The sequence below is a fragment of the Hyperoodon ampullatus genome, assembly GCF_949752795.1.
Source record: "Hyperoodon ampullatus genome assembly, chromosome: 1".
Classification (NCBI taxonomy): Eukaryota; Metazoa; Chordata; class Mammalia; order Artiodactyla; family Ziphiidae; genus Hyperoodon; species Hyperoodon ampullatus.
Window position 1 is genome coordinate 213,858,570 of NC_136914.1, and position 23,653 is coordinate 213,882,222.

The window sequence follows — 23,653 nt, forward strand, 5'->3', positions numbered from 1 at the left end:
GTTAGTGTTAAGGACTATGAATGCCTGATTTTCATGGTATGCGTCATATTTTGAAAGTTTGCTTCAACATGGCTGGAATAGCCTTATGATATAAATGTATCAAATATCTTGATTGGCTAAGTGTGAGATTTTTCTTCTCAAAGTTTTTTACTAAAGTTTTCTTAGGTACCTAAGTTACTTTATTTATTTATTTATTTATTTATTTATTTATTTATTTATTTATTTATATTTTGGCTGCATTGGGTCCTCATCACTGCACGCGGGCTTTCTCTAGTTGTGGCGAGCGGGGGCTACTCTTCGTTGTGGAGCACGGGCTTCTCATCACGGTGGCTTCTCTTGTTGCAGAGCACAGGCTCTAGGCATGTGGGTGTCAGTAGTTATGGCACGCGGCCTCTAGAGTGCAGGCTCAATAGTTGTGGTGCACAGGCTTAGTTGCTCCCGCGGCATGTGGGATCCTCCCGGACCAGGGCTCCAACCCGTGTCCCCTGCATTGGCAGGCAGATTCTTAACCACTGAGCCACCAGGGAAGTCCTGATACCTAAGTTACTTTAGATGCAGTAGATTTTTTTCCAAGCTTAAGCTTTAAGGAGTTTTTCTCAGAATCTCCGAAACTTGTTTCAGAAGTACACAGCCGTAGGTCAGAAGCAGAGAAAATTTGCAAGCATATGTATGCCTGCCTGTTTTCAGAGAAACATTTACATTTAGACCTCAATACCAAGAACACCTTTCTGAATTAGTGTCATGACTGCTGTAATGCAGCATGTTTATAGCACATACTTCTCCAAAGCATGAGGTGGTAGGTATCTCCATTTTCTGAACTGATCAGACTACTTATACACTTTTAATGTCAGTTATTACAATCTCCCTAGCATTAGAGTTATTTATATGCATTTTATTTTTTCTTCCTGGTCAGTAAGCTCCTTGAGGACAAGGACTCTATCTCAGTAATCTTTAGGTCCCCACAGCTTCTCTGGTATCTAGCACAACGCATAGTAACTTTAATTAACTCTTATTGAATGAATGAATCTTTAGAGAAGTGCAGCTTTATTATTGGTAAGTAACAGATAGTAACAGAAGTACTTTGCAGTTCTTGAGCATATATCCCCTGAAATCTAATCTCTCTGTTCATTTATATCAGCTAATAGATACATTTGCTGTGAATTAAGTGCAGATAGTAGATGAGTTAGAAGCATTTTTGCCCTAAAGGAGTTTGTAGTCTGGTGATGAGGGTAAGACTGATGTTCAGATACTGTAATCTAAGGTAGCGTAAGGTGAGTATCATAAGGAAGATACCCCCTAATGCCCCCTAAATGTTCATAGGATGAAGAGATTAATCGGCCCTGGTCATTAGGAAAGGCGGCATGGAAGAGGTTGTCTTTGAAATGAGCCTTGACAGATGTTTAGATAGGAAGGGGTGAGCATAAATAAAGGAGTGAAGATATGAAAGTCTCTGGTGTGTTCTCATAGTTTAATTAGACCATGTGGTAAGAAAAGGGCCTAGACAGATAGGTTGGAATTGTCAAAGGCTTTGAATGGCAGGCTGAAGAGTCTGTACTTGCTTGCAGAGCTTTTTCAAAATGCAGATTCCTTGGAGGTTCCACCTCCAGATATTCTCATTCTGCAGGTGTAGGTGAGACCCAGGAATCTGCATTTTTATCAAGCCCCACAGAAGACCACAAGGCCAACAGTCTTGAGTCGCACTTTGAGGAACACTAGTTTAGGGAGTGAGTGCTGTTCTAGGATTATTCTTCCTCTTGCCCTTCTTATCCCAGGTGCCACTCCCAACAATAGCATTAACACTTTAGATGGAATAAAATGTCTTACATTCATAAAGACTATGATATGCAATTGACTTTATAGGAAATAGGGTAGTTGTTTGGGATATTCATGTAGTTCCTCAGCATTGTTTTCTTTTGATGTATGTGCTCTGAGCTCAATTTCTCAAGAAGATTGGTCTAAACTCTACTTTTAATGGTAATAAAAGTGATTTATAATAACTATCATATAACTTTGGAAGTAGAACTTTGAGTTCATTCAGCATTAATGCACTTCTGTGATGGGTGGAACACTCTGATAGGCCCTGCAGAGAAGCGGGTTTATGATGAATTCTAACTTGTGTGAGTGATTTGACTTTTGCTCTTATGTTTAAATGGAAAGCAAGATACTTTTACCTGGAAACTAAAGATTTGCTTCAGTTTAGATTCTTTTTGTGTTTGGGTGTATGTGGTGGGGGGAAGGGTCACAATATTTCAAGCAAATCTTAGTTTTATCCTCAAAAACACGAGTAAGAACGCCCTCAGAGTGTTGATTTATATTTACAGAGCAGAAGTATAAGGAAAAAACAGAAAAATCATCTTAGAAAACTGGTTTTAGAAGAGTCAACATTGGGGCAATGTATTTTTAGTAGCCCAGTGATTAGAAAACAATTAACTGCAATTGAAACTTCTTGCATCTTTTTTTTCCTCACTAACATCAGTTGTTTTCAGTAGTAGTCAAATAGTTATCGCTAATATTGTTCATTGTTTATAGTCGGTGTAAAACAGTTGTTTATAGTCAGTGTAAAACAGTTTGTAGATCGTGTTCTGAAGAGTATCATAAATGCCTATTGAATTTTTTTTAACATCTTTATTGGGGTATAATTGCTTTACAATGGTGTGTTAGTTTCTGCTGTACAACAGTGAATCAGCTATACATATACATATATCCCCATATCTCCTCCCTCTTGCGTCTCCCTCCCTCCCACCCTCCCTATCCCACCCCTCTAGGTGGTCACAAAGCACCAAGCTGATCTCCCTGTGCTATGCGGCTGCTTCCCACTAGCCATAAATAAATAAATAAATAAAATTTTTAAAAAATAAAAATATGATTTCTATTACATAAGGCTTTTTTTAAATTAATTTATTTATTTTCGCTGTGTTGTGTCTTCGTTTCTGTGCGAGGGCTTTCTCTAGTTGTGGCAAGCGGGGGCCACTCTTCATCGCGGTGTGCGGGCCTCTCACTATCGCGGCCTCTCTTGTTGCGGAGCACAGGCTCCAGACGCGCAGGCTCAGTAGTTGTGGCTCACGGGCCTAGGTGCTCCGCGGCATGTGGGATCTTCCCAGACCAGGGCTCGAACCTGTGTCCCCTTCATTGGCAGGCAGATTCTCAACCACTGCGCCACCAGGGAAGCCCTTTAATGGGTTTTTCTATAATTAACACTCAATATCTAGCCACTGTAGCAATGGATACGTGTTGTGACAAATGAAAATACCCAGACTGAAACATACTGTGTTTTAAATATTTTAAAATTACACAGGCGTTTCAGACATAGAGAAGGGACTTGAGGACGTGGGGAGGGGGAAGGGGAAGCTGGGACGAAGTGAGAGAGTGGCATGGACATATACACACTACCAAATGTAAAATATCTATTATATAAGGCTTTTGACGTGAATCTTACAAAACATGTCTTCCTTTTCAGAACAAGTTTAAATCACTGGCTTCTAAAGGAACACCAAATACAACTCCAGAAGATGTATTAAAAGGTCAAGATTCCTTGTCAACAGATACAGGGCAGTCCTGTCGGCCAGAGGAACCGTCTGGTGCTTCTGGAACGGAGCACGCAGAGTTAGAAGATGAGCCTCCTGCTCCGATGGATGACCTGTCCACAGGCTTGGACAACCTCAGTATCGCTGCACTGCCCGAGGCCACAGTTGCTCGTCTAAACCAGGATTACAACTTAGTGAATTCTTTGTTAAATCTTACTAGAAGTCCTGTGAGTCGTCTGCGTTTCCTTTTTTCCCTCTCACATAATCTCAGTTATTTGCCTAGGGAAAAAAAATCTATTTTTATTTGGGTGTAAAACTTTAAGTCCGTTTACGTTGAATTTTTCCAGACAACCTGATGTATGTCTAGTTCAAGCATTGAAGAGGTATGTGTCTTTCCCCTCAGGATGGCCGAATAGCTGTGAAAGCCTGCGAGGGCTTGATGCTGTTAGTGAGTTTGCCAGAGCCAGCGGCCGTCAAGTGCCTCACCCAGAGCACCTGCTTGTGCGAACTGCTCACAGACAGGCTGGCCTCCCTGTACAAGGCCCTACCTCAGTCAGTGGATCCCTTAGATATTGAAACAGTGGAAGCAATTAACTGGGGGTAAGAGCTGCTATTTCTGTTTTCCCATAAAAGTGACTTCTTAAACCTACGCTTTTAAATCCATTTCCATTTTGCAATGATAGAAATCTTTAGTTTTGAAAAAATATAATATTGCTAGCGATCATTAAACAGGATTGTGTTTTGAGGCTTGTTTTAAAGTTTGTTATCAGGAATGAACTGGCGCGGGAACAGTCCATCTGTCACAGAGTTAAGCTATTTTCCCTCTGTCTGTTCTTAGTGATCAATTACGACTTTAACTGTGTTAAGATCAATAACTTTATCTGACTATATTTTTTAAAAACAAAAAACCCTGAGAGAAGGAATCTTCTCTTTTATAAATCGGTTCCACTGCCCCTGGGGCCGTCTCATAGTTCATGGCCTGCCTGTGTGAACCTCGCCTCCTACCTCTTTGTTTCACCCCTTCCCCCCAGCTTTTAGGGCTCCCCCCTTGATTCTCATATGAAAATATTATTGAGGAACATTTATAAGTTATTAAAAACTGTAAAGCAGCATAAATAAAATTACCCATAATCCCACCACCTGTAAGCAGTCTAACATTTTGACATAATAACCTGTTATTGTTTCTCTGCATTTTTAACCCTGCTTTGGTTCTTACTTGTTTTTTTCCATCTATATTCTGTTAACATCTGCCAGACCCACTTGTTAACTTTACTACTGGGTGGTATTTTAAGGCAGGAAGACAAGCAAACCAGTTATTTCCTTTTTTTTTTTTTTTTTTTTTTTTTTGCGGTACGTGGGCCTCGCACTGTTGTGGCCTCTCCCGTTGCGGAGCACAGGCTCTGGACGCGCAGGCTCAGCTGCCATGGCTCACGGGCCCAGCCGCTCTGCGGCACGTGGGATCCTCCCGGACCGGGACACGAACCCGCATCCCCCGCATCGGCAGGCGGACTCTCAACCACAGCGCCACCAGGGAAGCCCCAGTTATTTCCTCTTGCAGTCCCTTCTTTATGTTTCTTTCCTTCCATCCTAGTGGCTGAGAACCTCCGACTTTTCATTTCTGTTACTTGGTCAAATTTATGGTGGAAATATGAGGACCTATCTCAATGCTTTTTCTGCTGCAGCTCCATTCTGCTTCAGTCTCTCTCCACTTAATGAGTGAAAATTATTCACAACTTTCATTTAAAAGGTTTTCTCTTATCTTTGGCTTTTATTTATAAAACCCTCTTCTGATTGTCATCCAGCATTGCCTGTGTAAATGTATCATACTGTGTGTTCATTCACGTGCCTTCATCTCCCCTTTTGTACTGAACTGGATTAATGCTTTCGGATAACTTTGGACTTCACATTTCTTCTGTGTCCTATAGCTTGGACTCATATAGTCATAAAGAAGATGCTTCCGCATTTCCAGGAAAACGAGCCTTAATTTCATTTCTTTCCTGGTTTGATTATTGTGATCAACTCATAAAGGAAGCACAAAAGGTTTGAATATTTCGTTGTTTTTTACTGATAACTTAAAACTGTAAATATCAACTAAGTAAAATTTGAACCCTCAATTTACATTTTTGAATATGTCTTAATTGTCTTAGGATAGCACAGTTAGTAGTTTATATCCCTAAGTATATCTTAATTGTCTTAGGATAGCACAGTTAAATAAATACAATGAAATAAACCCCCCAAAAGTTTATATATACCTGTGTGTGTGTGTGTGTGTGTGTGTGTGTGTGTGTGTGTGTGTGTGTGTGTGTGTGTGTGTGTGTGTGTGTGTGTGTGTATTACAGCTCTGGAATAAATCGAAGTTCAAGTTCTGCCCATATGTTTCTTTAAGTATTATAGCATAACCCTTCACAAGGTGACATTGGCCTCCCTCCATTTCTCCTCTTTGGGGAGACGTTAATACAATAAGTGATTGGGATAATATTTTTATCCTGTTTGTCTTTGTTCTTGGAAATTTAGATAACATGTAAAGGACCCAGTAGCTAATGTCTAATCTAGGTTTATATGCCATCAACAAGATGGTCAGTAGGCAAGTTTTTTTTCACATTAATTCAGACGGAGAGTGCAAACTGACTTACTGATGTTATAAATTAATCTCTTTCCCATTTTGAAAAAAGATAATGATACTTATACTATGTTCTAGACTGCTGCTGTTGCTCTTGCCAAAGCTGTTCATGAAAGATTTTTTATCGGTGTTATGGAACCTCAATTAATGCAAACGTGAGTGGCCTTTTTACTTAAAAAAAAAAAATCACTGTGTCCATGTTATTTTTGCCCACTAATTACTTGTTTGTTTTGCCAGTTCCGAGATGGGTATTCTGACATCAACTGCCCTGCTTCATCGCATTGTTCGGCAAGTAACCTCTGACATTTTGCTTCAAGAAATGGTGTTTTTCATCCTTGGAGAACAGAGGGAACCAGAAACTCTGGCAGAAATCAGCAGACATCCTTTAAGACATAGGTTAATTGAGCATTGTGATCACATATCTGATGAGGTAAGCTATGTAAGGATTTAGAATTGGACTTAGATTCTTTGACATACTGACTTTGATGTACATGTGATGTTTTGAATATAGCCTCTTTTTTTGTGTGGCTTTTTATGTTGAAAATTGCAAGCATGAAGAAAAATAGTTTATTTAAACTTTTTCAGTTACCCTTTATCATTTTGGGTTTCAGATAAGCATAATGACATTAAGAATGTTTGAACATCTTTTGCAAAAACCCAATGAGCACATTCTTTACAACTTGGTCCTAAGAAATCTTGAAGAAAGAAACTACACAGAATATAAACCTGTGTGCCCAGAAGATAAAGATGTAGTGGAGAATGGATTAATAGCAGGAGCAGTGTAAGTTTCTATCCAACTCTGTGAGTTTAGCATTTCATATAGAATCATAATTTTCTCCCCTCTTATTTCCCTTCCTTATTCTTAAAAAAAATACCTCTAACAGTTTAAAAGTTTTTTAAAAATAAAATTTAGATGTCCTGATTTTATTGTCCCTTTAAATTACAAGTGGCAGTATATAGTCATTAAACCTAACAAAATCATTATAGCCTTGAGTTTGATGTTAGTATAAAATGTTAATTTCTCTAAAAAATATAAATACATTCATTATTCCTTAATTCTTTTATTAGCAAAATTATGTTTTCTAAGAACATAGCAGAGAATCTTTTGGTTTAGAAACTATAATAAAATTTTTTTTATACATCATTAAATTAAACTTAGAGATCTGGAAGAAGATCCTTTGTTTACTGACATTTCACCAGATAACACTTTGTCAAACCAAGAGTGGCTTAGTTCTTCACCTCCTGCTTCTCCAGACCACCCCAAGAATGATGGGAAAACTGAAGTCCATAAAATTGTAAATAGGTGAGTTGCTGTATTAATTTGACTTACACCTCTTTTACTTATTTTTGTAACATGTAATAGCTCTGCTCTTTGATCATTATAGAGATATGTTATGAATTCAGTCTTCCCTTCTTTAAAATCTTTAATGTCAGCTTTTTGAAATGCTTATGTAGCACAGCCTAGGGGCAACGATCCATACAAAAGAGAAAAGCTCCAGAGTAGTAGTGGTTAAATAAATCTTCAAGGTCCTCTACTTATTTTCAATGTAAAATATTTTAAGTAATTCCCAGTTGGAACAACACTGAGAATTTCCAGTTTGACAAATTGAACTTATTAGCCGTGTACTCACATGTGTTGAGCAGAGGGCTATTCCTTGTTTTTTTTTCTTTTTTAGCATTTTTATGTTGTTGGGTTTTTTTAAGTGCCCTTTCCTGGCAATTTTCTTCTTTTCCTTCCTTTGCAATCCTGTCGCTGATATGCCTGGTGCTGGGAGGTGACTTTAGAGAAGACTGCATATGGTGTAAGATGCACAGTTTAGGGTGCATGAAAATCGAAGGTTCAGTTACTTAAAAGCCAGGTTCCTGAGACTAACAAATTTCATGGCAATCGATCATTGTCCTGTAATGTAAAAAGAGTCGAGTCTTCTTGTGCTTGATTCTATTTTAAGTGGAATGAGTAATTTTTAAATAAAACCTTTAAAATAATGGCAGAGTATTTAATCAGTGAATTGTAGTACTGATTCAAGATTAAGTACTTACGAATATACAATTTTACTTTTCAAGTTTCCATTTGCATTAATACTTGGCTAAACTGAAGATATTGCTAGGTATTTTAACACCTATAGAGATGTTGAATTGTGAGAATATTTATATTATTGATTATGGCATTTTTTCTTTTAAGTTTTCTCTGTCTGGTACCGGATGAAGCAAAATCATCCTATCATGTTGAGGGCACGGGATATGACACCTACCTCCGAGATGCTCACAGGCAGGTAAGAGAAGTAACTAGTTTTCGACACGCAGTCTAATAAGAATGCACACACATGGTCACATTGCCCACAGTCGTTTCTCCAAAGGTTTCCCTTTCTCTGCAAGACCTGAACTCCACTCTCACCACTTGAACTTTTTGCCAGTGACCTGACTTTGCATTTCACTAACTGTGTGTCTCTATCTCAAGATTTCTTTATGCTGCCTTCCCCACCCACCCTCCTTTTCTTCCCTTTCTTCCTGCCCTTGAAATTATATGTCCCCCAGATCCTTTCCCCTGCTGATCTAAAACATGATTTTTAAATAATTCTACCCACCGCCCACCATTGCCCCCAGGCTATACCCTTTCCTCTTCACTGTTCTTACTCATCAGTAATTCACAAGTGCTGGCTCTTCATCCCCTGCATCCCAGCTTTCCACCTCACTGAAAGTACTTTCTCAAAGGTGCCCTCTTAGTTATTAAATTAAATGGCTTTCTCTCAGTCATCTTTCCCCTCTGTAACATTTTACATTTTTACCAAATTCCAAATTTTGAAATGTCTCAAGTCAGAAAAATATACATTTAATTTTCATTTAAATCCTTTGGGTTGAAGTGTGCTCTTATTGATAATTAACTTGCATGCGTTTATAGTTAATTCATGATGCTTTAAGCCTGAATTCAAGTCCACATTACTATGTGAATAACTAGAGTAATGCAAATACATTCACATAACAATAAAATAGAGGCAATAAAAGTAGTACCAACCTCAGTAGTACTGACTGGATTTTTAAACTGCTTTGATTCTTTCTGTAAAACTTCATTTCCATATTCTGATTACAGTTATGATTGTTTCAGAAACATTCGACAAGACACAAAAAGAACAGAAAAAATTTACACTATTACTTTCTAGCTCAGAATTTCAGAAGTGTTAATATAAAAATGCTTTATTAAATATTGGGGTGTGATTTTATAAAGAAAATTTTCTATTGAAAGACAAATAGTTTAAAACTCACAAGATATTAAAAAAGTTGGTTTTTTAATCATTTTAAATATGTTTTTCTTTTAAAAGTTGAAGTTAGTGCTTTGTGTAAAAATATGTTTTAATCTCAGTTAATTTGTAAACTAAAGATGATGAAGTAATTTTGCTTTATTGAATAAGGAAAATCTGAAAAGGGAGAAAGAATATGTAAGAAAACTATGCTCTAAATTTCTTTTGTTTAAATTCAAGCAAATTACATATCAGGGAAGACTTTAAGATTTTCTTTTTATTATAAGAGATATTCTTGTGCTTATAAAAATCCATATTGTGTATCCTGCTGATAAACTGTATAGTGAGGACCAGTTTCCACTTATTTCCAATCTGTCACTGACCAATACTTTTGTAAAATATAGAAAAATGAAAAGAAAAAACACAAAATACAAGCCCTGATTATTTTATAGATTGAACAGATGTAAAATTTACACAGTGAAATTGCAAGAGAAGTTTCTAAACTTGCTATCAGTTTTTGTACTTGTCTCAGAGCAGTGGTAGTGAACAGTTTTCAGACCACACTTAGAGCAGCCCTGTTTCCTCCTGGCAGTCATGGCAACGTGCCTGGGTAAACACATCGTAGCAAAGTCAGGTTTGCCTTCTCAGGTGCTGTGTATCTGTTCACCTACTTTATATACGATACGTATTCTAGAATAGATTTGAAAATGTGGCTAAGACTTGCTTTGCTTTTTAAATACTCGCTAAATCTATGGCGAGAATAAGTAAAAGCTTGAACTCCTCTAAAGGAAAGAGCATAAGCTCAGCAGTGAAAGGGGTACTTTGGTAAAGTTAAAATCTGCCTGCTTTCGCATCAACGTGCTCGGACTGGTGGTTGTGACCTGACCTTGTGCCTCTCTCCAGGCAGCGTGTTATCCGGGTCATCCTTTTCCCCTCTTCCATGGCACCTCACACTAGCAGACACTTAGCATTGAAGCGGATTTCTATGCCTATTTGGGAAAATTATTTCTATTTAATCTCCATTTGTTTTTGTTCAGTTCTTCTTTAATGATCCAAATATTTCTCCCTAGTTCCGGGACTACTGTGCTATCTGCTTAAGATGGGAGTGGCCTGGGTCTCCAAAAGCATTGGAAAAGTGCAATTTAGAAGCAGCTTTCTTTGAAGGTCATTTTTTGAAAGTTTTATTTGACAGAATGGGAAGAATTCTTGATCAGGTAATAAGTTTTTTCTTTGTTGTTTTAAAATTTATTTATTTATTTTTGGCTGTGTTGGGTCTTCGTTTCTGTGCGAGGGCTTTCTCTAGTTGCGGCAAGCAGGGGCCACTCTTCATCGCGGTGGGCGGGCCTCTCACTATCGCGGCCTCTCTTGTTGCGGAGCACAGGCTCCAGACGCGCAGGCTCAGTAGTTGTGGCTCACGGGACTAGTTGCTTCGTGGCATGTGGGATCTTCCCAGACCAGGGCTCGAACCTGTGTCCCCTGCATTAGCAGGCAGATTCTCAACCACTGCGCCACCAGGGAAGCCCAGTAATAAGTTTTAAAGTATTAATTTCCATATTATTTTGTTACCATTCACCATGAGTTCTACTCACATCTTAGTTTACATCTTCAGTAAAGTAGTTTTATTGTTTTCTTTTTCCACTAGATGACTTTTTCATAAAGCTCGATTGCCAACACCTGGTGGGTTTCTGATGCATTCATTATGTTAAAACTTTTATTTGGCCTGACAGCTGTTACAGAGTTGTGTGTTTACTTCTCATTGTAGGTCGTTGTCTTAATAACCTTAACACCTTTTGGCAGTGCCTGGAGTGCTTTCTTAGAAAGCCTTTTTGTTAGTACAGTTAGTACAGATACAGGTAGAGTGAAACTTGTTAGGTTTAATTCAGAAGACCTTAAATGTCATTTCAAATAGAATCTTGAGAGTCCTGGTCTCACTAAAATTATGGAACAGTATCAGATGAACCTGCTTCTTCAGACAAAGAACTTGTGAATATACTCATTTTCATATAGGGAGATGCAATTTAAAGAAGGTTAATTTACTTACTCCAAGGTAGATAAAAATCACCATCGGCCGGTATGTTGCTCTGTTTCTCTCGTTGAATGTCAGGAGAACTGAACTTGGGATTATATCAATAGAATCCCTCTCTCCGTCTCTCCTTGACATACAAAGTGACGATAGAGCTTTGAACTGTTTTACACACTGGGATGGACACTTCAAATAAAACAGTCTGGCATTAAACTTGCCTCAACATGGAAACTGAGTTAGCCAATTTAGAATTAATTTAAAACTGTATATTAAAGTACTTGTTCATTTTAGTTAAATATTTATGTGACCATAGTGAGTTATAAAAGAAATTTACTCCACAAGCAGGCTGTCTTCAATAACCAGAAAGCCAAATAAAGAAATGATAATTAAGAAGTGTTTCACTGGGTTGGACTTCAGTCAGCACTGTTTCTGATAGTAATCAATAAAGACACAGAGTAAAGTCCTTTTTTTCTTTTAACCTCCTAACAACATGTGCTGAATTTCTAGTGTTTCATTGTTTGCTGATTTGTTGGTTGGTTTTTAATACTTAACAACCAAAGTATTTAAATCCAGCTACTGAAGGTATTATGCTGTAATACATCACAGCTGTGTAAACCTCCCAGGTAATGGGGCTCATCAGTATATTGTGTTTTTGTGCTGGTTCTCTTGGCTTAGTTTGGATCTAATTAAACTAACACAGAAGAGACATTAACAATCAATATTAAGTCAGTAATCTTCAGAAATTTTGACTGAAAGCACTAACAAGGAATCTAAATTTTAAAAAGTAGTTTCTTTTTTTTTTCTTGCGGTACGCGGGCCTCTCACTGCTGCGGCCTCTCCCGTTGCAGAGCACAGGCTCCGGATGCGCAGGCCCAGTGGCCACGGGCCACGGGCCCAGCCGCTCCACGGCATGTAGGATCCTCCCGGACTAGGGCACGAACCCGCGTCCCCTGCATTGGGAGGCGGACTCTCAACCATTGCGCCACCAGGGAAACCCTAAAAATCAGTTTCTGAGTTGAGTGGAAAGATCCTCTCTCAATCCTCATCACACTTGAGCATTTTTCCCTTCAGTCTGTAGAGTGCTGACACAAAGGGATTCTGTCGGGGACAGAATATCCCGAAGTGCTTACAGTTCTTTTTCGTTCACCAGAGAGCTCTTCACAGTGCAGAAGCGATTCATACACAGTGTCTCACTTATTCTTCCTGGAATCCTGAATGATAGGCAAGACAGTTCCTTGTATTATTGTATAAATGAGGAACCCTTAGTTTCAGTTCATGTGACTTAGTGAGCTGTGGAGCCTAGCCTCAAACCTTCTGTCTTTAAAACCCTTGATTTTCTAAGCCTTTTTGGATAAGGACATTATAATCAGATCTCAAAAATAATCATGAGTCCTGGTGTGCCTAGCGTGCTTGGTTTAATTTCATATTCTTTCTTTTCTGAATGTTTTTGCTGAAGATGATGTTTGCTTGTATTTTCTTAGTACATATATACCCCTAATAGGATCAGGGTAACCAGGCTGGGATTAAACATTACTATGGATAATTAATAAAGTAGCTAATTTCTGCATGTATAATTGAGAAGTTATGACATCAGGTATTCATGACACTATTGTGTTGTCACAATGTTAATTTTTGAAAAATATAGTGTGTTTAGTATTGTTTTTAACCGTAGTGATTTTAAAAAGATAGTAAAAATGAAAGTCCATAGCAGAATATAAAGAATACCAGGAAAAATATAGGGAAGCCCAAGTCCTTGTCCCTGCTCTGACTGAAAAATCTGAATTTGGGCAACTAAACTTAGCTGTTTGTCACATTTTCTTATTGTTAAAGTGAAGTTGATATTACTTGATTTGCTTGTAAGAATTATCTGAAGAAAAGCAATTTAAAATACTTTTTTTTTTTTTTTTTTTTTTTTTTGCGGTACGCGGGCCTCTCACTGCTGTGGCCTCTCTCATTGCGGAGCACAGGCTCTGGACGCGCAGGCTCAGCGGCCGTGGCTCACGGGCCCAGCCGCTCCGCGGCATGTGGGATCTTCCCGGACCGGGGCACGAACCCGTGTCCCCTACATCGGCAGGCGGACTCTCAACCACTGCGCCACCAGGGAAGCCCTAAAATACTTTTAAAAATATAAAATCTTGTTAAATGCAGGTGTTATAAAAAATTTCAGAGACTGTCAAGTTGTTGAGATTTTTAAAAATTTGACTTATTTCTTATTATTTTGACCATCTACATACTTGGCCTTTAATAAAAGGGTCGTGACTGAGTTTACAGGTGACATCAGTATACTTTTTTTTTTGACTGCATTGGGTCTTCATTGCTGCACGTGGGCTTTCTCTAGTTGTGGCAAACGGGGGCTCCTCTTGTTGCGGAGCATGGGCTCTAGGCACACAGCCTCAGTAGTTGTGGCGCACGGGCTCTAGAGCACAGCCTCAGTAGTTGTGGCGCACGGGCTTAGTTGCTCTGTGGCATGTGGGATCTTCCCGGACCAGGGTTCGAACCCGTGTCCCCTGCGTTGGCAGGCGGATTCTTAACAACTGCACCACCAGGGAAGTCTGACATCAGTATGCTTTTTTTTTTTTTTTTTTTGGCTGCGGTGGGTCTTCGTTGCTGCGCGTGGACTTTTCTCTAGTTGCTGTTGTCTTCGTTGTGGTGCTCGGGCTTCTCATTACAGTGGCTTCTCTTGTGGTGTAGCACAGGCTCTAGGCACGTGGGCTTCAGTAGTTGTGGCACACGGGCTTAGTTGCTCCATGGCGTGTGGGATCTTCCCGGACCAGGGCTCACACCCATGTCGCCTGCATTGGCAGGCGGATTCTTAACCACTGCACCGCCAGGGAAGCCCTCAGTATGCTTTTAAGTCAAAGTTTATTGTTCCAAAATTCAGATCTTGTATTTAGGGTGAGCTCAATCAAAAATGGGCCAAGTGCACTTTAACGTGTCACAAAAATCTGGTTAACTTTTATTTCAGGTGAATACTGTATAAAGTACAAATGGGAGGGATTCAAAATAATAGATACAAACAGTTGCTGTTTGCAACCCTCTAAAAGGCCAGCTTGTTTTAAAGTTACTACTTTAAAGTAGAAGAAAGACACCAGTGAAGTAGAGACCAGTTCAGAGTATGTTGGAACAGTTTCTATCTAGCTGAAATTTATCTTCATTTTCACAACATTAAAATATAATCTGGGACTTCCCTGGTGGTCCAGTGGTTAAGACTTTGCCTTCCAGCACAGGGGGTGCTGGTTTGATCCCTGGTTGGAGAGCTAAGATCCCACATGCCTCCGGGCCAAAAAAACAAAACATAAAACAGAAACAATATTGTAACAAATTCAATAAAGACTTTAAAACAAAATTTTTTAAATATAATCTGTCAGCCTTAAGTTTCTTAAACAACCAAAGATATAGATTCTTGTTCAAAAAAAGCTTAAAACCAAACTAACACCATATAGAGAAAATACAGAGTTTAAGTGGCAATATATAGTTGTTTGAAGCCAAATTTTCTCAATTTATTTAAGTACCTGTAAATGGCAGAATTTAGTGACCTAAAACTCTGAACCACCTGAAATGAAGTCACATACAATACTGTACTTAAGTTGTATTTTAAATGATTTTGTCCACATTTTACCAAATGCATTCTTCTTAAAGATTTTTTAAAATGTTTCCTTTGTGCCTAAAATACAATTTAATGTGAATTCATTGTTTGTTTTGAACTGAGTCTTGGAGAAGGCTATTCTGCTGCAAATATTCTCAAGTAGGAAAAGATGCCCTTCAAACTATCATTTAATGTGAATCGTATCTCCTTTCATTTATCTTGCTTAAGGCTAGATTTTGAATAAGAGTGACTTAGGGGTAGTTTTTCTTCTTTCAGAAGATCTGTGTTCATGTATCTAGTAGTAAGCAAAAAAGACTAAAATTGGACGTTAGCACAGGACTTGAGTTTTTGTTCAAATAACAGTATCTTTGATATCTTCTGGCACGTGCTCAAGCATTTGCTGTCCTTTGAATGTCAAATATTCACTTCTGGATTGGTATTCATTATGATCAAGGGCTTAAAAGCTGCTCAGTGAATGAGGGTAAAACATTCAGATTCTGTTTTTAATATCAACTTGGTCCTGAATCACTTTTCCCTTGCTCCTGCTGCAGCATCTGTTTCTCAGTCATCCAGTCACCTAGGTTCTTTCCAACCTTTTCACTGAAGTCAGTTTTGTTTCAGCCACTCAGTTGCCTTTGGCTGCTTAGAAGAAGAAGACTGGAAGGGATGAGAGATTTCTGTTGAAAGTTCTAGGCACAATAATAGCAACTCTTTTTGTACATTATGCATTTTGCTTGGATTTTGACACATGCTCTGTAAAGCACCTCCAAGCTGCTTCCTACAAAGAATAAACAAATTAAATATTAAAAAACAGAATTCAAGTAAAATTGTGATACATACAAAAAAGTATACACAGATGGACACAGACATTGTTTTGGAAGAGTTAATGCTCCTGCACAGTAAAGGAGGTGATCCCTGTCTGTAATCATGATTTTGAATCTTCTCGTTCACTTTTGAGGCATATGGTAGTTATTTCCACCCCCAAGTACTTTCATTCTGTTGACAGGGTTCTGTGATGTATATGACTTAGTTGTATACATGCTTTTGGTAATTGGCAGTAGTTGAATAATTTAAGAGATGAGGATTATCATTTCTAAAACTAGACTACTATAAAAGATTTTAATACCTTCCCTTCTGTCTTTGGTGTTATACGTCATGTCTTCTATTGTTTGTAATTAATATTACATATGACTCTTTGGTGGGTTTTGATGACCTCTTGAACTATTTTACTACATAAAACAACCTGCATAAAACAGAGACATTCTGACTTTGTTATGTATTTATTTTTTTCTGTATGTTTATGTGCATACTTTTTATTTTAAGTTTTAGGACTGTGATATATGCACTTTGACTAAGGTGGTGTGAGCTAGAGCTAATTTAGTTATAGATATTTTCATTGTAGAAGAGCATGTAGTGGGAGGAATGAGATGGTAGATTTTCCTTTTTCTTAAGAAGACAAATGGAAATGGTAAATTAAGTGCTCAGGTATATACATTATACATAATGTCAAATATCTTTTTGGTTTTTCCCTCTCCATAGCCATATGATGTCAATTTACAAGTAACATCAGTGTTATCTAGACTTTCTCTCTTCCCTCATCCACACATACACGAGTACCTTTTGGACCCTTATGTGAACCTTGCTTCTGGCTGCAGATCTCTCTTCTCTGTAATCGTCAGGGTGAGTTATCAGTTTTGTTATGTTCTCTAGGATTGATAAACCCGACCAATTAACATCTTAATATCATTGTGTGTAATTAGTGTCACATGATAAAAAATGTTATATATTTACTGTTTAGCAATAATTATTTTACTACAGAATGTGGAGAATAAAGATTCATTCTTTTAAGTGGTATATATAACTTGTGTATTTTAAGGTATAGCTATGAGTCCTTTGTCAAAGATTGTTATGTGAATAGTGAAAAGTGACAGTCTTCATTTAGTAATAGGAAATGGAGTATTTTTTTATCCTGAAAATCCCCATGGAGGTGTTAGGAACTGAGCTCCTTTTGTCCCTGTGACACAGGTTGTTGGAGACCTCATGGTTCGAATCCAGCGTATTCAAGATTTTACTCCCAAGCTTCTGTTAGTCAGAAAGCGATTACTTGGTCTGGAACCTGAAGGCCCTGTGTAAGTCAGCGTTTTACATGTTGTTTATCTAAAACTTTTGCCAGAACTTGATGATCTGCTAATACCCTGCATCGATTGACTGATTGCCTGCTTTCCCTTCCCAGTATTGAGCACATCACATTGCTGGAGGGTGTGATTGTGCTGGAAGAGTTCTGTAAGGAGCTGGCGGCCATCGCCTTTGTGAAATACCATGCTGCCTCCACACCATAGACAGCATCTTGCAAGTAACCAAGGGAACAGAACTGTTGTATGCATTTCATCAAAAAAGCCTCAGTTCCACCCAGCCACAAGAGGATACAAAGCCTTTTTAAATGAAGCATTGCTGTAAACTGGACAGAACCATTCGGAACCCACTGAGTGGACACTCAGTGCAATGTTGTGTGATGTTGACTTTATCATAAGGGTTCTAGATATAAAGTTGCACATCCTTGAGTCCAGGATACAATCAAAGGAACTTCAGGAAATAAGCATTTCTAATGCCTGTGTGAAAAGCTGCAAAATTTCTGATGTCATGACTTTGATGATATCTCTGTTAATTTAATATCCTTTTAGGTAGCAAGGCATTTTGACATTCTCTGGGACTCAAATGCTTATATTCTTTTGGATTAATAAGTAGCAGAAAAAAAAAACACCTAATTTTATAACTTTTTAAGGTCAGAATTCTTATCAAACAAAATATTGAAAAAAACTGTAAGTGAGAAAAAAATACAATTTAGGAACCATCAAATGAATTAATAATAGAAGATAAAACTGTGTAGCGCACCATTAACTTTCTTCAGCTTTTCTAAGAATAACAATTTAATATGATAATGAAATTCTTGATTAATATAATATATATATTTTTTAAAGAAACCTTCTTTTACTCTCGTGCACATAGCCACGTTAGTGATTGATTTTCGTGTATGGGTCCCAGTTTATTTAAACTTTGTCATTTTTGCAACAATGTTGAATTTGTGCTCACTGTTGGTAGTGTTTACTAAAATAGTATTTTTAAGCTAATTATCATGTATTGGGTTGAGACCCTTTTTTTTCTCTCCCTCCCTCTCTGAAAATTGCTTTATAATTTGATTTTCTTATTGAAATGCATGGTAACCTGTAGGTGGCAGCAATCAAAATGCCAATGGCCTCCTGAATGTTTACATTTTTTTTTTCCATTTTGTACAAGTCTTTTGTTTTAAATCATTCTGAAGAGTTTTTAAAACAAACCAGCAAGCCTGACCTGTTTACATATGAAAGAACTTGGGTAAATTGGTATATGTGTGAATGGGTACGTGTGTAGGAACGTGTGGTGTGGGTAGTTGGCAAAGCTGCGCTGTGCACAGCATGCTGGTACTTGATTTACAAAATGGCGTTTGCTCATCCACTTTCTAGTCTTCCTTTAAGTGATACTTATCACTCAAATATTGCTATTAAGCTTCCTTGGGTTTTTGTTTTATTTTTTCAGTTGAAATGTTAAGCAGCAGCACTTTGCTCTTTACCTTTTCATTTACTGATATTTGGGGGAGCAGACTAGGCAAACCTTCCAGCCTGAAAGGAACTGTAGCTGCCCGTTCTAACAAGTTGTTTTGTGTAGCATGTTTGTATCTATACATCGTGTAGCATGTGTATAGAAGCATATTTTACACCTACTGCTAATTTTGTTGTATTCGTTTTCTGATCTATAGTTAGTTTCTGCTATTTATTAACAAGAAAATATCGAAAATTATGAATATTCTTGGCTCTAGAATGCTTACCACTGTTAAAACAACAACGAAAAAACTAAATTTCTAATTTAATGCAAATCTCTGTTAGCTCACTCTAGGAAATGTATTGAGCGAAACAATGAAAAAACAGGTGGGAGATAGTTACTTTGTGCATGATTTTCTTTAAATGATTTTTAACGATGGGAAAGCATTATTCTGTTTGCTGTATTTATTGATGAAGGAATGCTGCAACATCTTCATTTTTAGATGTAGTTGTAGTCTGCTTTGATGTAGGTGTACTTAAAATAGAACATTAAGAGATATTAGATATTTCTTAATGTTTTTGTAGCATTCGATAGGTGTAATGGCAATGATGTTACCTCTCAAACCAAATATGATTTTATCCTTGATTTCACAGTAGGACCTTTTGGCTAATCCATGAAACCAAGCTCAGAGAAGCTTTAATTCATATTTGTGTGTGTGTATGCTGCTTCTTAAAAGATAATTATTTTCCTAAGTTATTGTAATGACTTTGATTTGTAATCAGCTAAAGCTTAAGGTATAATTTGTTTCTCTTCTAAGTTTGCGACTGTCTTTCCTTCCTTCCTTCTTCTATTTAGTTCAGACCTAGAGCCAGCACAAGTTCTCACAGTGAGTTGGATTTGTTGGTGAAACATTGTCCTCCATGACTAGCCATTTGTGTACTGTCTTTCAGAAGCTATTTCTGTTTCTCAGTATTTGCAAAACAGTGACTGATGTGCACTGTGTTGCGTGGGCAGTACCACCCTAGCAATCGATTGCCGTGACAAATTCCAAACTGAATTTTAGCCTTGCTTCACATTGGTGTAAATGGGTATGCACATTCTTTTTTTTTAACTTTCTAACAGTATAGTCTTTGGGTTTATTTTTTTTAGTAATGAGCCACATTCTTTATGTGATAGAACTCAAAATGTGTCCTTAGCCAGCCAATTATCATTGTAGTACTCACATTGACTCTGTAAGGTTCTCATAATGTATCTGTCTGTGCAATATATAAGCTATGAGTGGATTCGTAGCTTTTTGGTTTAATTGTACATTATTGTGTGTGTACATGTGTGTATATATATGTGTATATATCTGTAAGGACCAAAATCCTTAGCTTGCTTACACTGTTGCTAGTGTAAAGATTATTACACTTAATTTTACGGGGCACAAATTATGGAATTACTTCATAATTCATGGTAACATATTTCCATAAATTATTGCATTAATATACAATTACCATTTAATTATGAAGTTTATAGGTATTGACAGAAGTTACAGTGAAGTGCTAAAACCACAGTTTATATGGTAATTATATTTTGGGTTGTACAGTTAATCAAAATATGCATGTCATTGTGACACTTGGTGTGTTAAAACATGATAGATAATCATATTTCTGGGCCCTGTAAAATAGTGTTACTATAATACTCTGTTTTGCCTCCTGCCTTGTTTACATTAAACAAAGGATATTTGGTAAATTTTTCTATTGTACATTGTATAGGTTACTGACAGTGTTACCAAGGCCTGGAAATCTTGGGCCATCTATGAAGAAACTCTTCAGATGGTGATTATGTACCTAATATCTCTTCAAAGGAGGTTGTGATCAAGTTCAACTTTTTGTGCTAACAATGCATGCAGGACTAAGAGGGATGATCTAAAAATAAATAATGTAAAAATTTAAACAAACTGTTGTCTTATGTTTTTGTAGAATTCTAATTGGAAACATTTCATTCCCTGATAAATCTAAAATAATAATTCATAACATACAAAAGGATATGACACACAGCAGTCAGTGGTTCATTACAGCATTGATTCCAGAGAGAGAACGAAAAGGAATATATCAGAATATTTGTGGAGAGGGAATGTATAGCTTGAAAAATCTCTCTGGGTGAGCCTTATATGTATTGATATTTTCCACCCCACTCCTTAATAACCATTTCCCTAAAGGAAGGAATGGTTATATAAGTCTTAGAAGTATAATTCACTGTAAGCATTATTTTTTTTAATATGTTTATTTTATTTATTTTTGGCTGCATTGGGTCTTTGCTGCTGTGTGCGGGCTTTCTCTAGTTGCGGCGAGCAGGGGCTACTTTTCATTGCAGTGCGTGGGCTTCTCATTGCGGTGTCTTCTCGTTGCGGAGCATGGGCTCTAGGCACGTGGGCTTCAGGATTTGTGGTTCACGGGCTCTAGAGAGCAGGCTCAGTAGTTGTGGCGCATGGGCTGGCAGGCGTATTCCCAACCACTGCACCACCAGGGAAGCCCTAAGCATTATTTCTTTTTTTTTTTTTTTTTTTTTTTTTTTTTTTTTTTTGAGGTACGCGGGCCTCCCACTGTTGTGGCCTCTCCTGTTGTGGAGCACAGGCTCCGGACGCGCAGGCTCAGCGGCCATGGCTCACGGGCCTAGCCGCTCCGCGGCATGTGGGCTCTTCCCAGACCGGGGCACGAACCCGTGTCCCCTGCATCGGCAGGCGGACTCTCAACCACTGCGCCACCAGGGAAGCCCAGCATTATTTCTTAATAGATTTATAACACATAAAAACTTCTCTCTTTAACTGACATTTAAAACAATTTGACTCTAGGCTTATTCCATTCACTTGAGTATTTGCCAAAGTCCCTTAGTTGGAAACTGAAAGAAACGTACTACATGGCACAACGAGAAAGAGAAAAATCTAGTTATGAATCCCTCCTACCCATGATTCTTTTCAGCCAGTGTTCCTCAAAATAGTTTTAGAAGGAAATAAGGTAACAGGTTTAAGGATGCAAGGGACGTAAGGTTTAGGCATTGAAGAGTTAAAATTACCTCCTTATCTTGAGCTCCTTCGAAAGAAAACTGCATTTTAGGAATGCATAATCAGATCCCCAGTCCAAAAACCCGGTTCAGAATTTTGCGGTGTTCCATCTAGAAAACTAGTTATCTCAAGGGAATTTAAAGCATAAACATAAAATTGTTAAGGTTGAAATTTTGTTAGAAGTCTTTCAAGTAAAAGCTGTACCTCTTTATCAAAAAAAAAAAAAAAAAAAAAGACAAAAACACTGTGTGACAGTTTGATGCTGAAGTTTCCATGGAAGAAATAGGTTTTAGTTGGTCTAAAGCCAGTTAGGAAAGTTATCACCTATGGGCCTCGCCTCATAAGAGACTGGTTTTAAATTGACTTGATCTACACCCTACTACCCACATTAGAGAGATTTCATCTAAGCCTGTTTCACATACTCTTATGGTTGACTGTTATGTGCATTAGGGGTTTTATTTGTGTTATAATAGCATTTCTAAAAATGTATCAGAAATAGGATACTAACATGTCATCTAAAACCAAACCAAAACAATAATTTGGTTTACTCAACAAATATTGGGAACTTCTTATGAAACAAGTTTTAAGATGCTAGGAAAACAAATAAGAAGAAGCTTTTCTGCCCTCACCAAGTCACAGTCTCAGTTCAGTGTGCTGACAAAAATAAGGTACACTGCACACCGGAATACTGTTAGAGAAACAGCACCCAAGCATTATGAGAGCACAGGGAGAGGAAGTCGTGTTGCCGATCATCAAAATAGAAACCTAAAACTCAAGTCTTGACTGAATTATATCCTTACTTGTGAGTGCAGATAGGCCAGATATTCTGAGAAGTCGTAATGATAAAGTCAACTCAGCAATAAATAGACAACTGTTCTGTATTCTGTTATATTTACCATGATTAACCATTTCCTTTCACCTTCTTCATTCTGAGATTGGTATAAAGCACCAGCCTAAATAATTGTGCCTTTGGGCCCACATTTTCTCAATTGCTGAGGAGTAATTAGCTGTTCTGATTTCAGTGATCTCTTTCTAGAACTATTATAGAGAGAGAAGACAAAAAGTCAATTGAAATATTAAAACGGAAAGATTTAAGAAGGCTTAAAAAAATGGTCGGAACATTAGGGTAAGATTTGGTTTAGTAAATCTGTAGAACCAAACCTTTCTCCCGGCTTGAACTCAATGCTCCTTTGACCACATTCTTTATTCTCTGCCGGATTGGGGCACAGGTCGCTGCGTATCCAATTAAGAGAGAACGAAATGGGCTGATGGAGACAGAAAAGGTGAATTCAGAAGCCACATGCTGGATGTGTGTGAAGATGGAATGTGTAAACTTCCACCGTTTCTCATAACTCCATCCGTTCCTGAAATTGAAGGCAAGGGGTCAGGCTAGAAGGCAGATGGACAGGCTAGGGGGTCACACCTGCCAGGACAAGATGAGGAAACCTGACTTCTGTTTGCCTTCCTAACCTCAGCCTTCTTGAGGTAACCTCAAGGAATTACCTGATCTCCCAGGAGTGAGTCTGAGGAATTAAAGGAAATGCAGCATGCCTTATGGTTTTATATTACCTTACTCTTCCTTCTAGTTAGACTAATCAGTATATGAAGGAATTAACAGAGATTCTCTTATAAAGGGCATTAAGGTATTTATTCTCTTGACTAAGTAGCCAAATCCTGACACGAATGTAGGACCCAGTAGGAGCATCAGGAATTCAAATACTACCATGGGTTACTTTGCTCATTGCAAAGGTGAGGAGGTGAAGGTGAGGAGAAAAGACATCCTTTGAGTTTTGTAGCTTAGTTTCATAATGGTACCCATGTTATATACATTCATTTGCATGGTGATCATTCTATTAATTCTTAACAAAATATTTAATACCAATGATGTGCTAAAGTTTTCAGGGGAAATATTCAGGTTGAAAGATCTGAATAAGCCAAGAACACATTCTGGGTCTAAGAGATCAGTCTTTTTCAAAACACATTTTTCGGTTGAGAACTATAACCAGAATTGCAAGCTTGAGGAGCTATTTGTGGCTCAGAAA

The 23,653-nt window shown here is 37.9% G+C and overlaps 1 protein-coding gene across 1 annotated transcript in view; it reads left to right on the plus strand.

Annotated features, from left to right (window-relative positions):
• The window catches only part of FHIP2A (FHF complex subunit HOOK interacting protein 2A), a gene marked incomplete at both ends in the record, with an annotated part of 32,835 nt that extends 15,507 nt beyond the window's left edge, over nucleotides 1-17,328 (plus strand). The window contains 12 exons of the mRNA XM_079714346.1: nucleotides 3,458-3,751; nucleotides 3,928-4,124; nucleotides 5,450-5,564; nucleotides 6,223-6,299; nucleotides 6,382-6,574; nucleotides 6,756-6,925; nucleotides 7,304-7,447; nucleotides 8,327-8,417; nucleotides 10,451-10,594; nucleotides 16,529-16,669; nucleotides 17,015-17,118; nucleotides 17,223-17,328. Coding sequence (XP_079570472.1) covers nucleotides 3,458-3,751; nucleotides 3,928-4,124; nucleotides 5,450-5,564; nucleotides 6,223-6,299; nucleotides 6,382-6,574; nucleotides 6,756-6,925; nucleotides 7,304-7,447; nucleotides 8,327-8,417; nucleotides 10,451-10,594; nucleotides 16,529-16,669; nucleotides 17,015-17,118; nucleotides 17,223-17,328 — 1,776 coding nt within the window. The remainder of the gene's footprint in view (nucleotides 1-3,457; nucleotides 3,752-3,927; nucleotides 4,125-5,449; nucleotides 5,565-6,222; nucleotides 6,300-6,381; nucleotides 6,575-6,755; nucleotides 6,926-7,303; nucleotides 7,448-8,326; nucleotides 8,418-10,450; nucleotides 10,595-16,528; nucleotides 16,670-17,014; nucleotides 17,119-17,222) is intronic.
• Between the last annotated feature and the right edge of the window lie 6,325 nt (nucleotides 17,329-23,653).